At 39.0% G+C, this 16,034-nt stretch overlaps 1 protein-coding gene across 1 annotated transcript in view; it reads left to right on the forward strand.

Moving 5' to 3' along the window:
- Cntn1 (contactin 1) overlaps positions 1-16,034 on the forward strand; it is a 120,259-nt gene that overhangs the window by 47,993 nt on the left and 56,232 nt on the right. Inside the window, exon 14 of the mRNA XM_090353151.1 lies at positions 9,556-9,714. Coding sequence (XP_090209277.1) covers positions 9,556-9,714 — 159 coding nt within the window. The remainder of the gene's footprint in view (positions 1-9,555; positions 9,715-16,034) is intronic.

Consider the following 16,034-nt stretch of genomic DNA (forward strand, 5'->3'; position numbering starts at 1 on the left):
GGAATGGAATTTCTGGGTCATTTCTAATTAGTAACTTTGGCTTTATTTGTCACCCACAATTTTTTAAAAATTAAATTACTTAAAAAAATTTCAGTATTCCAGGTACTGGTGGCTCACGCCTATAATCCTAGTTACTCAGGATGAGATCTGAGGATCATGGTTCAAAGCCAGCCGAGACTCAAGCCCATGAGACCTTTGTTTTTGTCAGTTGCGGGACTAGAACTCTGGGCCTGGGCGCTGTCCCTGAGCTCTTCAGCTCAAGACTACCACCCTACCCCTGGAGCCACGTGCCACTTGTGGTTTTCTAGTGCTTAATTCGAGATAAGAGTCTCATGGACTTTAGTGCCCCAGCTGGCTTTGAACTATGATCCTCAGATCTCAGCTTCCTGAGTAGCTAGGATTATAGGCGTGAACCACTGTGCTGGGCTCATTGCACCCGGCTCCCTTGAGACTCTTATCTCTAGTTAACTATAAGAAAACCAGAAGTGGCACTGGGTCTCAAGTGGTAGAGCTCTAGCTATAATATCCCAGTCATTTTGAGGTCCCCGAACCCCTGGCAATAGAGTCACCAGCACTCTGTAAAAGGAGCTAGGAGTCACTTTCGGGCTTACAGAGAGCAGCCCCCACCTTCCTTGGGGCTGAGCTTTTAAAGGAGAACACCACACACAGGTGGTCCAGTTCACCAGGAAAACACCACACACAGATGGTCAAGCACTTTAAGTATTTTTACAAAATAACAAATCAGAATTAGACAGCTAATCCTGACAGGTTACTACACTAGTCTTGAGCTGAAGAGCTCAGAGACAGTTCAGAGGCCCAGAGTTCAAGCCCCATGACCACCACCACCAACAACAGCAAGTCAGTATATACCAGACAATGAGCAAGAAAGAGAAATGAATAAAAACTTAAAGCAGGGGCCAGGAGTTTGATCTAGTGGTAGAGTGCTTGCCTAGCATGCACAAAAACCTGGATTTGATTCCTTGGTATCACATGAATAGAAAAAGCCAGAAGTGGTGCTGTGGCTCAAGTGGTAGAGCTCTAGCCTTGAGAAAACTCAAGGACAGTGCTCAGGCCCTGAGTTAAAGCCCCAAGATTGGCAAAAGAAACCCCTTAACACAAGAATGTATTATATATTATGCATAATATATATTTTATGTGTGTATGTACATATAATTATATATGCTAATAATATATACATAACAATGTATGTATTAACATATCCATATATGTGTTATATCATATATATTGTACACACATACATTCACATACATACATACAAACAAACATACATACATAGGCCAGGAGTGTAGTCTAGTGGGGAAATGCTTGCCGAGCATGCATGAAACCCTAGGTTTGATTACTTGGTACCAAATACACGGAAGTGCCCAGGACCTGAGTTCAAGCCCCAGGACTGGCAAACACACACACACACACACACACACACACACACACACACACACACGTCAAAAGTTCTAGATAGTAGGAGGAAAAGGCTGTGGCTTTGGTATTAAAATCGTACATTAGATATCCAGTATACATATTTAATTACCTGAGGTCTCAGACATCTGGGCTAATCACTATAAGTCTCACATCCTATGTTTACGAAAGAGAATAGTAATAGTTACAGTTACATAAAAGTCCTCAATACAAAACCATGGCAACTTTTTTTAGATAAATATTTTCCTGTAATCCTTTCCCCTTTGCTATTTATATACACTGACCTATAAATTAATAAAATAGTTTAGAGTTGTGGCTTGTGCCTGTAATCCTTTAGGTGGCTAAGATTTGAGGATTGAAGTTTGAAACCAGACTGGGAAGGGAAGTCTGTGAAGGTCTTTGATTAACCAAGCAAAAAATGGTAACTGAACTGTGGTTCAATTGGTAGATTGCCAGCCTTGAGCACTCAGAGCAGCTCAGAGACAGCACCAAGCTCTAAGTTCAAGTCCCAGGACCAGTACACACACATACATGACATGCACACACACACACACACACACACACACACACACACACTCATTCACGTTCTCTCTCACACAATGTAAGAAATAATAATAATAACTTGAGACACAAATGTCCATGGTATCCAGCCCCAACTATGGCTTAGCTTTTTAGAACAATTGCTTAATCACAAAGGGATTGCCAGCTGTGGTGGTATATGCCTGTAATCCCAGCACTCAGGCACTGTAACACTTGAATGATGCCTGCAGCACTTTCTGGCTTTAGTTGTTTCTCACATAGGATCTTGAATTTTTTCCAGGCTGACCTGAGACCATATACTCTCCTGCATAGTAGGGATTACATGTGTGTTCCACCGTATCTGGCTTTCTTTATTTTTAGTTCTGAAAAACTTAAAATACAAGTAGATGGTATCATTCAAGTTCATTTAATGGTGACTTTATGTCAGAATCTTTTTTTTTTTCTTGGTCAAATTCTGGGCCTGGATGCTGTCCCTGAGCTCTTCAGATCAAGACTACTGCCCTACCTTTTGAGCCTTAGCCCCACTTCCCATTTTCTGGTGGTTAATTGAAGTCTCACGTTCTTCAGTGCCCAGGCTAGCTTTGAATCGCAATTCTCATATCTCAGCCTCCTGAGTAACTAGGATACAGGTGTGAGCCACCGTGTCCAGCTATGTTAGTATCTTTTGAAAACAATAAAGCACCTATACCTGAATAATTATTACTGAGTATTACTGAAAAGGACAAATTGACATAGAATCCTTCCAAGAAGAAATATTCCTGGGACTTGGAAAATATGTATATTCCCCTTCATATTCATCTTCTGATTATAGCATATTTCAGTTTTCATGGTCTTTATTAGAAATAAATTTTGATGCTAGAAAAAAGTATTACTTAATCTATCCTCAGTATAGTTTTTCCACTAAAAGTCCTCTATACATAGCATACACTTTAGTAGGTAGACTTGAATTCTGAGGATGAAATTTACAAAGGGTCCAGGAGTTTGTTGCTATTTTATTGTTTGTTTGTTTGTCTGTCTGTTAACAAAGCATCTCCAGTTAAGACTCTTGTTCCTTAGAAATCCAGGCACTGCTTAAAAGGAAAAGAGATGCTAGTCTATGCAGGATAAACCTTGAGATTCTTATCAACAAAAGCCCACAAGTGGAGACTTGGCTTACATTGTAAAAAGCACCAGCCTTGAGTGATAAAGCAAAGGTACAGTGCTTAGGCACTGGGTCTGTGTTCAAGCTCAGGATAGGGACCAGGAAAAAGAGAGAGAGAGAGGGGGGGGGAGAGAGAGAGAGAGAGAGAGAGAGAGAGAGAGAGAGAGAGAGAGAGAGAGAGAGAGAGAGAGAGAGAGAGAGAGGATTTCTTTCTTTGGACCTCCATCCTTAGTATCTAGAAGTGAGCTGTATTTTTACCTGATTCCAACTTACCTGTCCAGCAAATATGGCAAATCCTGTGTTCATGGCTTCCTGCCCAGTCCTGGCCATCTAAACTTTCCCCTTCAGCACTGATCTTTCCTCTTGCAGGTAAAAACAGAAAAAATGGAGAGAAAAACATGGTGGAGCCCTTTCTCCCAGTCTGTGCCAGCCTGCCTCCAACCTGGTGATCGTTGACACCATTTGTGTGAAAGCCTTTAAAATTTTTTAATACATATATATTTTTTAACATTTTATACTAGACTTGACTAACTCAATCCTGTAGCTTCTGCAAGACCCCTTCAACTTCCCGGCAACCTAGTGCTTAGATATTATCTCCCCTGTTGAAACTTCTAAACATACTTTGAGCAGAAAACAAATTGTTTTAAACAAAAATGGTCTAGCTTTACTAATACTTAAAAATAATGCCTAGTGAATTAACCCAGTACATCGCATAATGGCCGAGTTGCAAGCTGTGTTTTCCTGTCCTGTTTTTCTTTGAAATTATATATCTCAGAAGTTAGCTCACGAAGAGGCGGTGAAGTCTATATAACACAAAAGGGTGAACAAATAAATGGGAGATTTGATTCCAAGTACAGGTAATAAGCTGTGTTGTTGTCAATTTCACCAAAGCATGGCCATAGTTGGGCTAACATTCCAACAGTCTTCGGTAGCCTAGTGCCATTCTTATTCCTGGAAGAATGCAAGCAAGTACCAGTAAACAACTGGCCACTGACTGCAGCCCCCAAAGATTCCTTGAACCACCTAGAATTGGGAATCAACACAGACCATACATGGAACAATTGTATCCATAACAAACTTGCCATCGAATTGACTGAGCCGTACTCAACATGTGTTCACATTAAAGTGAAACTAACCCCTGCCATCTACCATCTTGGATTTTCATTTGAGAGGGCAGCTAAGATTTTTATTGGAAGGACTAATGGATTGAAATAGGTTAGGAGATGCAGGCTGAAGTTTATGCAGTTCTATTGGGTACTCTTCAAATCATGTTTCTTGAAAATGCTCTCATTTATCTTCTTTTGGACAGAGAAACATATTCTCAAGAAACAGCTTTGTCTTCTTTGATGGCTTTATTTGTAGGTATGGTGTACTACTTGTGTTTCCAGCAACTCCATCTGTGGTTGGAAGAACTCTCAGGAAAGTTGTGAGGGATATGGCTTTGATTTTTCAATAATGACATATGCATGTGGTTATATATTTTTAAATAGCCTCAGCTTTAAGATGTTACTTATGTGCATCTTTTATGTTTAGGGTCAGTTTACATCACAGAAGGAGCTTTTGAAGTTGAGGCTGGAGCTCTACATTAATTTCCATTTTAATATCATATTTAAAGTTACAGGCTCATGCTGGTAATCCTAGGTATTCAGGAGGCTAAGACCTGAGAATCATAGCCAGACAATAAAGCCATGAGACTCATTTCCAATTAACCACCAAAAAGCAGGAATCTCTGGCTCAAGTAGTAGAACAGCAGCCTTGAGAAAGCACCCAGCCTAGAGAATGACACCAGTTTTAGCACCAGTTTCCAATCTGCAAGTCTTGTATTAAAAGTGTGGAATGTGGCCAGATGTTGGTGGCTTACACCTATAATCCTCACTACTCAAGAGACTGAGGTCTGAGGATTGAGGTTCAAATCCAGACTGGGCAGAAAAATCATGGGGCTCTCATCTACAAAAAAACACCCAAAGTTAGAAGTAGAGCTGTGGTTCAACTGGTAGAGCTAGCTTTTGAACCCAAAAGCTCAGGGACAGCCCCCAGGCTCTGAATTCAAGCCTAAGGACTGGCACACAAACAAAATAAAATAAAATAAAATATGGAGGGCTTTCCTACAAGGAACAGTGTCTTGAAGGGATCTTTTCCATCAACAATTATTGAGGATTCTGACTATAGTTGTTTAGAGAAAAAGAGCATTGAAATTGGGGCTACCGCTAAGTAATGCCATTCACTTAAAAGATGCTGGGTGCTGTTTACAACTTCTCTAACTCGGAAGGTCTGAAATTCGAATATGTCTCCTTTGAGAGTCTCAATTATGGATAAGGAGGCTAGCATATAATGTGTGATCAATCATTTGGAAGAGATTTTTTTTTCACTTTTTCTCAAGTCTCTGAACTCTTCATTGACTGCTACAATATTTCTAAAGCAAAAAAAAATGGCCACATTGAAAAATAATGGTATTTCTGAGTCTCAATATTTTTCTTTCATGTGCGTGCGTGTGCGCGTGCATGCGTGTGTGTGTGTGTGTGTGTGTGTGTGTGTGTGTGTGTGTGTGTACGTGCACATGTGCACACCAGTACTAGAGCTTGAACTCGGGCCTAAGTGCTGCTCCTTTGTTTTTTCACTCAAGGCTAGCACTCTTTTACTTAGGCCAGAAATCCATTTCTGGCATTTTGGAAGTTGATTGAAGGTAAAGAGCTACACAGACTTTCCTACGTGGGCTGATCTTAAACCAAGATCCTTAGATCTCAGCCTCCTTATTAACTAGGATGACAGGGATGAACCACTGGCCCCCAACCTAATTATTTACAATTACTTATTATAAAATGATGAACTGAGTACATTATATTTGAATCTCATTCATGAGTAGGTTTTTATCTTAAAAATAATAAAAATTCAGAAAAGATTAACAATAAGATGCAGAAATAAACGTTATCATCATCATTTCTTTTGTGCTGAGGAACAAGTAGATACGTTTTTTTCTCTTTTATTTTTCTACTGATACCATGCATTGAGCTCCAGACTTTGAGTTCTTACTCATCCTTCCTGCTCACAGTTGGGACTCAACACAAGCCATGCGGGATCTCACAGACTTTGCTTCCTAGGTTAGTGTCAAACTGCAGTCCTCCAAGTCTCAGCCACTTGAACAGCTGGAATTACAGGTGGGAGCCACCAATGTCTGGTTTGTATTATTTTATTTTCTACCACATAACATTTCATTTCCCTCCATTCTGAACAAAGAGCTGAGAGAGTCAAATGACCAGGTCTTCCTCTAGAAGCCACCATGCTACTGATGTTGGCTCAGCTCAGCTTAGCTTGACTCTGTGAGCATTTTATTTTTACCACTCTGAGACTTTTACTCTTCTCCATCAAATTCAAGAGAAAACACTTTATTTCCTAAGATATCTACTTTCTTTCAAGTGATAAAAGCATTAGAGTAGTTTGATAAGCAAATCTCTGATAACTATTGATCACTAAATAGTGACGAGCTGACACACCTAGCAAACTCTTATAGAAGAATGACAATAACATTGTTAATAACTTCAGATGTCAATGCCTCAGGCCTGTCATCTCAACTATGCAAGGAGGCTGAAATCTGAAGATCACAATTCAAAACCAACTGGGACAAAAAAAGTCTGTGAAGCTCTTATCTCTAATTAACAGACTTCTTCCCCTACCCCCACCAAAAAAGCCAAGCTATAAGTAGAGCTGTGGCTCCAGTGGTAGAGTGCTACCTTTGAACAACAACAAAAGCTCAGGGACATCACCCATGTCCTGAGTTCAGAAATAATAGTAGTAGTCATTGTAGTAATAATAGTAATAAAAATAATAATAATGTTAATAACTAAAGTTCAGATGACCTTTCTATGAACAGGCTTAGCACTTCATCATTTTAATCCTAACAACAACCCGATAAGATCAATTTACATTACACCAATTTCAGAAAGGAGAAATTGAGAGCTTAATAAATTTAAGAAGCTTGGTCAAGGTCAGTCAGTGAACATGCAGAATTTAGAGCCAAGGTGATTTTAAATGTGCTACTTAACTTTCTACTTTTTTTTTAATGTTATGGGGTTTTTTTTAAAGTGATATTTTATGTGAGGTATCTGTAGACAACAAATACTGGATGGGGAAAAAAAAACTACACCAGCTGACACATCAGTAATCTCACCACACAAATATTTTAGCAGATACTAACTAACCTCTTTCATTTTGGCCCCTCCACTCTACCTCCTCTGACAATGCAGGATTTCCAGGCAAGTGGAAAATGAATTGTAGATGTCCATATCATGGATAGAATCTACAGAAAATCATTCATCAACTATTTCCTAAGAACCTTTTCTAGGGACTGGGGGCATGGCTCAAGCATGAAACGCCAGCCATGAGCCAGAAAGCTGAACGAGAGCACTCAAATACCTGAGTTCAAGCCCCAGTACTAGCACAAACAAAATAAAACAAAACAAAGCAAAGCACCATAGCCAAGACATCAGAGAACAAAAAGGAACAAATGTAATTTTAGAATTACGCTCATTTCAAAGAATGAATTACTGAATAAAACAGTTATGTTTGCAATGTTCCAAACAAATACATTAAACATAAGTAACAAGTCTTGTATAATAATCATCTAAAACTCTAAGAACTTCAGAGAGTAACAGCAGGAAATGACATAACCTTGGGTGGTTAAAGACTAATCTATAGCAATTCATTTTAAATTATCTTTAACTTGCCTAAATATCACACTTCCATGTGTAGAAAAATACCTGAATGCATGCATTATGGAAGTTTATCTTCTCTGTAATGTTGTTTCTTTTCCTTTTTATCACTAACTTTTCATTCTAATATTATAACTCAGTAATTGGCTTGGGAGGATATTTGTTGTAAGAAATGAATTTCCTGTTTCTGATGAACAATTGAATTTCCTGTTTCTAATGAACAATCTACATTATATTTTAATGTGGTTATTTGCACTTGGAAATGAAATCTGTTCTCTCTGAAGATGAAATGTACTGTTATTTATGTGTCTGTTTTTACTTACTTAACCTCAAGAAATATAAAAACCTTGTTATAGATGATGAATCTACAAGTTTATTGAGTTCTGTTATGTTCTCAGGGGAGATATTTTCAAATAATAAAATCTACTACCATCAGTAGGTGTGTCTTGTGTTATTAGCTAGTGATGCTATATTTGTTCCTTGGTTCCAATCACAAGGAAATTACAAATGCGGGAATATTTCCTCTGCTCTTGAGAAAAAACAAAACCCACATGGACAGAAAGTCATTCAAGTTAAGCAAATCATCTAATAGAAAAGCATGGAAGTTCTTATAGGAGAATGACAGTAATATTGTTAATAGCTAAAATTCACCTATGGCTTTCTAGAAGCAGCTTTAACACTCCTTTCTTTAAGGTTGTCATTTTCATCCTAATAACAGCCCAGTGAGATCAATTTATATCACTCCTATTTTACAAATGAGAAAGCAAGTGCTTAATACATTTAAGAAGCTGCCCAAAGCTTAAACAGAATGTTCTTGGTTTATCTCTGTCTTGACCCTCATTTTCTACATTGTATAAGTAAAAGCATTTCTTCTCATGTTATTTTTATTTCAATAAACTAACATGAAATTTTACTACCCCAAATGATACATAAAATAGATCCCAGGAATTTTCACTCCAAACAAAATACATTACCTACATTATCATTAGGGTTACCTTTTATATATAGCATTAAATATTATTTAAAAGTATTGATTTTATTTGGGGGGGGCACAGAATGAAACTTTTAACCACATGTTCTGATCCCCTGACTGAATTTGATTTATAACATTTGGCAAATGTTCCTTAAATCTCACCATGTTATAATCTGTGTTAGGCCTTTGTGGATTTTGTGATTCAGAGAATTTCATGTGTCTCTTGAACTAAAATGCTGTTTGTTAACAATATTTATCTCCTTCTTTACAATTCAGTGGAACCTCCAAATGATATTATTATCACTGTGAGTCTGTGTGAGTGTGTGTGTGTGTGTGTGTGTGTGTGTGTGTGTGTGTGCGTGCGCGTGCGCGCGCGCCCATCTTGGACCTGGAACTCAGGGCCTAGGCATTATCCCTGAGCTTTCCTGTTCAGGGGCCTGCCACTTTAAGCCACAGTTCTTCTGGCTTTTTTGGGTGCTTATTTGGAGATAAGAGTTTCCTGGGATTTCCTGCCCAGGCTGCCTTTTGAACTATGATCCTCTCAGATCTCTGCCTCCTGAGTATCTAAGATTACAAATATGAGCCACTAGTGTCCGACTTATTATCACTCCTAATGGTCCATACTGCATAGAAATGGAGCCACATTCCATATGGTATACAGATGTCATCTAAACTAACTGTGATTGGGGACATTGATATAATTGCATGCCATAAGCCCACTGAGCTTTATTGATTCGTTACCCAAATTTTTATTCCAGGTCCCCCAGGTCCCCCAGGTGGTCTAAGAATTGAAGACATCAGAGCCACTTCTGTGGCACTCACTTGGAGCCGTGGTTCAGACAATCACAGTCCTATCTCTAAGTACACTATCCAGACCAAGACCATTCTTTCAGATGATTGGAAAGATGCAAAAACAGGTGAGATCTGTGTGTGTGTGTGTGTGTGTGTGTGTGTGTGTGTGTGTGTGTGTGTATACTTATTTTGCTAGTCCTGGGGCTTAAACTCAGAGCCTAGGCACTGTCCTTGGACACGTTTTGCTCAAGACTAGTGCTCTGCCACCTGAGCCACAATGACACTTCTGGCTTTTTCCATGTACGTGGTACCGAGGAATCAACCCCAGGGCTTCATGCATGCTAGGCAAGCACCACTAGGCCACACTCCCAGCCTAATGGAGAAGTTTTCATTAAAATAATAATAATAATAACAGCTTAAACCTGGGAGCAGGTGGTTCATGCCTGTTAGCCTAATTTTTCAGAGGCCAAGATCTAAGGATCCCAGCTCCAAGCCAGCCTGGGCAGAAAAAAATCTGAGACATTCTTATCTCCAATGAACCACCAGAAAACTCGAAGTGGTACTGAGGCTCAAAATGGTAGAATGTTAGCTTTGAGCAGAAAAGCTCAAGGACAGTTCCCAGGCCTTGACCAACAAAAATGAACAAACATGAGCTGGTAGCTCATGCCTAGAATGAGATACTTGAGGTGGATATATTTGATAGGATTTCTGTTTGAGGCCAGCCCAAGCAAAAAGTTTGAGATACCTCATCACAACCATTTTCAGGGTGCTGTAGTGTAAGCCTGTTTCCTCTGCTACAGGAGATCTTGAGACCAGGAAGACTGCAGTTCTTGGTCACCTGGGTGGTGAAGTTCAGTAGACCCTATCTGTATACATAAGGCTGGGTGTGATAGCACGTGTTTGTCATTCTGACTACCTCAAGAAGTGTAAAATTGTAGATGGTCCAACCAGGCCAAAAGCAAGATCCTATCTCAAAAATAATGAGCAAAAAAGAGTGGGGCAAGAGGCATGGCTGAGGCAGTACAATATCTGCACCCCAGACACAAAGCCCAGAGTTCAAATCCCACTTCTGCCCAACAACACAAATGAACAGAAACAATCTGGATATTTTTTTTTGCCAGTCCTGGGCTTGAGCTCAGGGCCTGAGCACTGTCCTTGGATTTTCTCAAGGTTAGAGCTCTACCACTTGAGCCTCAGCACCACTTCTGGCTTTTTTCTATGTATGTGGTACCAAGGAATCGATCCCGGGCCTTCATGCATGCTAGGCAAGCACTTTAACCACTAGGCCAAACTCCCGGCCCCAATCTGGATATTTTTTGACAATACAACTACTTATTTCTCAAACCATTTGTATTTACTATTCTAATCCTTTAGTTGTAAAGAAAACAACAGAGAATTTGTGAAACAGTGTACTATTTGCATTGAAATCTACTGGCATCTCCCATACTTTTATAAACATGTTTAGATTATAAATAATACCCAATAAAGTCTAGATGCTATATAAACAGTTGTTATACTGTATAGTTTAGCAAAGAATAACAAAAAAAGATTTATGTATGTTCAGTTCAGACACAACTACCTTTCATCTAAGTATTTTCAATTTACAGTTGGTTTAATATGTGGAAGCAGACCTCACAGACCGATTGCTTCTAAATAATTTAAGAGAAGAAAAAAAAGAAAATAAACAGGGCTAATTTCCATTATTTGTGCTCCCAATTTCCTCCATGCTGTTTTAGGTTATAGTCTAGCTCAGGAACATCCTTTAGTATATATCTTGTATAACAAAACTGCTAGGAACAAATTCTTTATAAGTTTTGCCCTTGTTTTTAAAATGTAGGGGGTTTGTAGTGTGTGTGTATGTGTGTGTTTGTGTGTGTGTGTGTGCACACCATGGCTTGAGCTCTGGGTCTTGTACCCTCACTTGGCTTGCCTGCTCAAACCTGGTGCTATAGTACTTGGCTCATACTTCTAACCCAGTTTTTAGCTGATTATTTTGGAGATGGACTCTCAAGGACATTTTTCCTAGTTTGATTTTGAACTATGATTTCTCTGAATCTTAATCTTGTGAGTAGCTATGATTACAGGCATAAGCTACCAGAACCTAGTTTAAAATGTACCTGTATGTGATATAACATTCATGGCTGACAAGTTATTTATTTGTTTGTTTTTTAAATTTGAACATGTTAGCCTAGATTCCCTTTATTGTATCAGTCTGAGAAAAAAAACTCTTTCTTCTACCTTCAGTTTTTGAAAAGGGTGTTTGAAATCTCTTTATATTTATAATATATTTATTTCTGGAAAGTCCATTCCTTCCTGTAAAACTAGACTTTTTTTTTCTAGTGTAATTCCCTTGAGTGAAAAGCCTTCTTTCTGGTAAAATTCTCATAAGTAAAGAATTTCTTATAGTACCTTCAAATGCTCAAGTTGCTAAATCTTCAGATTTAGTCTATCAGAAGCTATCTTTAATTTCATACTTAAGTGCTCTTTTTTCTGGGTATGATTACTAATTCATTTCATTTTACTTTGAATACAGTTTTACTCCTTTTGCAGGGTGATTTCTTTTTTGGTATCGTTATGTTGTTATAGTTAATTTTGTTTTTGCCTGCATACTTCCTGATGCTAAGTCAGCTGTGTTTTACCTCATTTCCCTCTACTGATTGGTCCATTAGCTCTGCCTGCTTTCCAAAGTCATCTATATAGAATTTTTGCTTTGTTTTCTGGCTTGATAAAAATGGGGACTTGCTGGCTCCTTGTATCACCAGGTTGACTTCTTCACCTTGGGAAATGTCTTGAGGATTATCTCTCCAGATGACCTCACTTCCGCCTCTCCACACTTTCTGCTCTCTCTCACGTGTAGCTTAGATGGTTCACTGTTGTTCCCACATCTGGGACTATAGTGACATTTCCTCACTGCTATGCAAGTCATGTGACTTATTTCCCAGTGCTTCTTCACAAATTCAGCTCTAGTCGGCTCTGATAAAGAAAAGGTTGTTTTATTAGTTATCTGTATACTCTTTTTTTTTTTTTTTTTTGCCAGTCTTGGGCCTTGAAGTCAGGGCCTGAGCACTGCCCTTGGACACTTTTTGCTCAAGGCTAGAGCTCTACCACTTGAGTTACACCACCACTTCTGGCTTTTTCTATGTACGTGGTACCAAAGAATTGAACCTGGGTCTTCGTGCATACTAGGTGAGCACTCTTACCACTATGCCAAACTCCCGGCCCATATTCTTTTAGTTAGTATACAAAAGAGATGTTTTCTTGTGACTACATTTTCAGCACAGTGAAAAAAAGTAATATCCTTTTTCATCTTTACCAAACTGACAAACTGAAACAATGAAAACTCTCAGACCTATTGTAGAATATTCCTTTTTCTTTGTGCTAACTTTATCCCCTCCCTCCCTTTTCTCCTTCCTCCCTGTCTTTTCCTATCTTCCTCTCTTCTCCTCTTTCTCTCACTCTTCTTCTCCCTTCCTTCCTTCTTCCTTTCTCTCCTCTTTCCTTTCTTTCCTTCATCCCTCCCTCTTTCCCTCCCTCCTTCCCTCTTCTCTTTCCTTTCTTCCCCTTTCCTCTTCCTCTCTTCCTTTCTCCATTTTCTTCCTCCATCCTTTCCCTTTTCTTCTCTGCCTTCCTTCCTTCCTTCCTTCCTTCCTTCCTTCCTTCCTTCTTTCTTTCTTCCCTTCTTTCTTTGCCTTTCTGTGGCTTTCCTTCCTGTCATTCTCATTTCAAACATAAACTTGTGGATATTTTTGATGTCACATTCAGATTTCCTACAGATAAAGGTCAATGAATCCCCTGTGCTGAGATGCCATTGCCAAGCTTTCTTCTTTTCTGCTTCAAAGCACAGAACCCAGACTGCAGCTCCATCCTGTGCCTTCCCAGCTTGTCAGATAGTCAATCTATTTCCACAGGTTGGGTCCTGGGCCCATAGGCAAAAGTGAGTAGCTGTGTTAGAACCAGTGAGAGCCTTGAAATGCCCATGTCCAATCTTAAATACAGCCCTGCTATTCTAATTGGAACACGAGAGTGCTGATTTTTCCTAGATACTTTCAAATGTTTAGTTTATAAACTGAGCCAGAAGACTCTAAATTATTACCAAATTTAGACGTTAAGGCAAAAGCATTTTCCACAAAGGCTGATTATGGCAGAAGGAATTACAGTGGCAGGTATTATGCTTCAAGCAATCCATTTTTTAGTCCCAAAGTGATTCTAGCTGTTTCTGAAATGGCTCAAACACAGACAGAATGTCTGCAGACCAAACACTGTAGCACAGCTTCCAGACAACTAGTATGAGTTACTGGCCTTAAGATACACATTATCCTTGCTTCTCTTTTCTTCAAAACATAGTCAGAAACTATTCTGAGTGAGTTCTGTTGTCTCCAGGTATTAATTTGTAAGTAAATCCGTGGTTTAGTACTTGTGATTGATTTTTTTCTTCTTTGCAGTACTGGGATTTGAACTCAGGGTCTCACGTTTGTCAGTCAAGGGCTATAATATGTAAGCCATACCTGCAGAACTCCAGTAAAGAGAATGGTTCTTTGCTTCATATATTTTTTGCATGAATTTGCACTTTAGTTAAAACATGATTTAAATACCTGTCTGGAAATACACATGACATTTCATTTTCTTTTTAAAAGACAAATGCTTATGACAACTATTATTTAGTTATGATCTGATTTTCCTTATTAAGATCATTTGTAAAAACAAAATGGCCTGACTCTAATGTTGACTCATTTAAAACTCAGGTACTGAAGACCCAAGTCCCAATCTTTTAGGACTGTTGCTGGAGTGCAGAACGTTCTAGACTCTTTCTGACTTCAGGAAGAATGAATGAGCTGGGAGTAACTTGGCTAAAGAGCAAGGACATGAAGTCTCTCTTTTAACTGTTCTTTTGCCTTTGGCGGGGAACATAAATCTGCTGCACAAACCAAGTTGTTTTCTACTGGGAAAAGATCTGTTCCTGGCCTGAGTGGGTGGTTTTGAAGAAGAAACAACAATTAAAGATGTATGGAGACTCAGACTCAGAGAAACAACTACAAATGTGTGTTAGAGACAAACCATGTTCAAACAAGCCTATGCAATAACAATGAAGGAAAGAATTAAGGTCAGATCACAATGGGAAGAAATAGAAGTAGGCTTAAGAAGATGAGGAGCACTATCCTTCACTCTTAATAGGTCAGAGTAATTTCAGGATTAATACAGGCCTATCAGCCGAACTGAATGTTTTGTAGTGGAGCAGGATTAAGGAGGCCCTCCTTCTCCTTTACCAGTAGCTTGCCTGCTTTAGAAATGATGGAGAGCCCAACATGACAGCCACACACAAGCTAGTAATTCAACAGAGACCTTATTGACTCTAAATCAGTACAGAATATTGCATTCATCTTTTATGTATATACCTTTTGACAAATATTCATTAAATGCTTCAGTGTGCAAACCACTATATTGTACATGCACTAAGCTATGAGGTTTACAAATAAGAGCATAAGAAATGGAAAAAGTGTATGTATGTTCACATTGACAGATGGGAAGGGACAATCCGGGAGAAAGGAGAAATGTTTTCAGTTCAGGACTGATCTGGACCAATACAGCGGGAAGATTCTGCTTTGTAATGATGATATGGGCTTAACATCTGAGCTGGGAAAAATGTCAAGGAAAGAGAGATTTGCTTTCAAAACTCCTTGTCATGTGTTATGAGTCCCCATAAGGGAGGGGACAGAGAGGGGGATGGAAAGTGGTGGAAAGGGTGAATCTAATAGGGTACATTGTAAGCAATTATGCATATGTCAGAATGAAATCCCCTGTCAGACTTTGCTGGCTCATGTCTATAATCCTACCTACTCAGGAAGCTGAGATCTGAAGATTGCAACTTGAAGCCAGCGCAGGTAGTAAAGCCCAGGAAACTCTTATCTCCAGTTAACCACCACCAAAAATAATGTCTTTTTTTTTTTTTTTAAAAAAAAAGCAATTCCTGGGGCAATGTCCTGATCCTGAATTCAATCCCTAGTACCAGTACACCTCCCCATTCACCCCCCCCACACACACCCCACAACACATACACACACACACAGAAACACTCTTGTACAACAAATAGATGCTACTTTTTTAAAGTCCCACCCAGATCTAGAGAATGTCAGTAGTATAGGTAGAAGAGTCATTTAATTATATATCCATATATAGTTTATAGATATAGATATAATATTTTTTTCCAGTCCTGGGACTTGAGCTTTGAGTTTTTTCCTTGTGCTTTCTCAAAGCTAGTACTCTACCATTTGAGCGACATTACCAAATTCAGGCTTTTCGTGTGTATGTAGTACCATTGACTTGAATCCAGGCTTTGTGCATGCTAGGCAAGCACTCTACCACTAAGCTACACTTCTGGCTCCTATAGATAAATTTGTTAAGAAACATTACCTGTTGGTCAGTTTTTACTGAGCTATTTCTTCTTACT

This window comes from Megascapheus bottae, chromosome 2, assembly GCF_031878675.1.
Source record: "Megascapheus bottae isolate mThoBot1 chromosome 2, mThoBot2.hap1, whole genome shotgun sequence".
NCBI classification, from domain to species: Eukaryota; Metazoa; Chordata; class Mammalia; order Rodentia; family Geomyidae; genus Megascapheus; species Megascapheus bottae.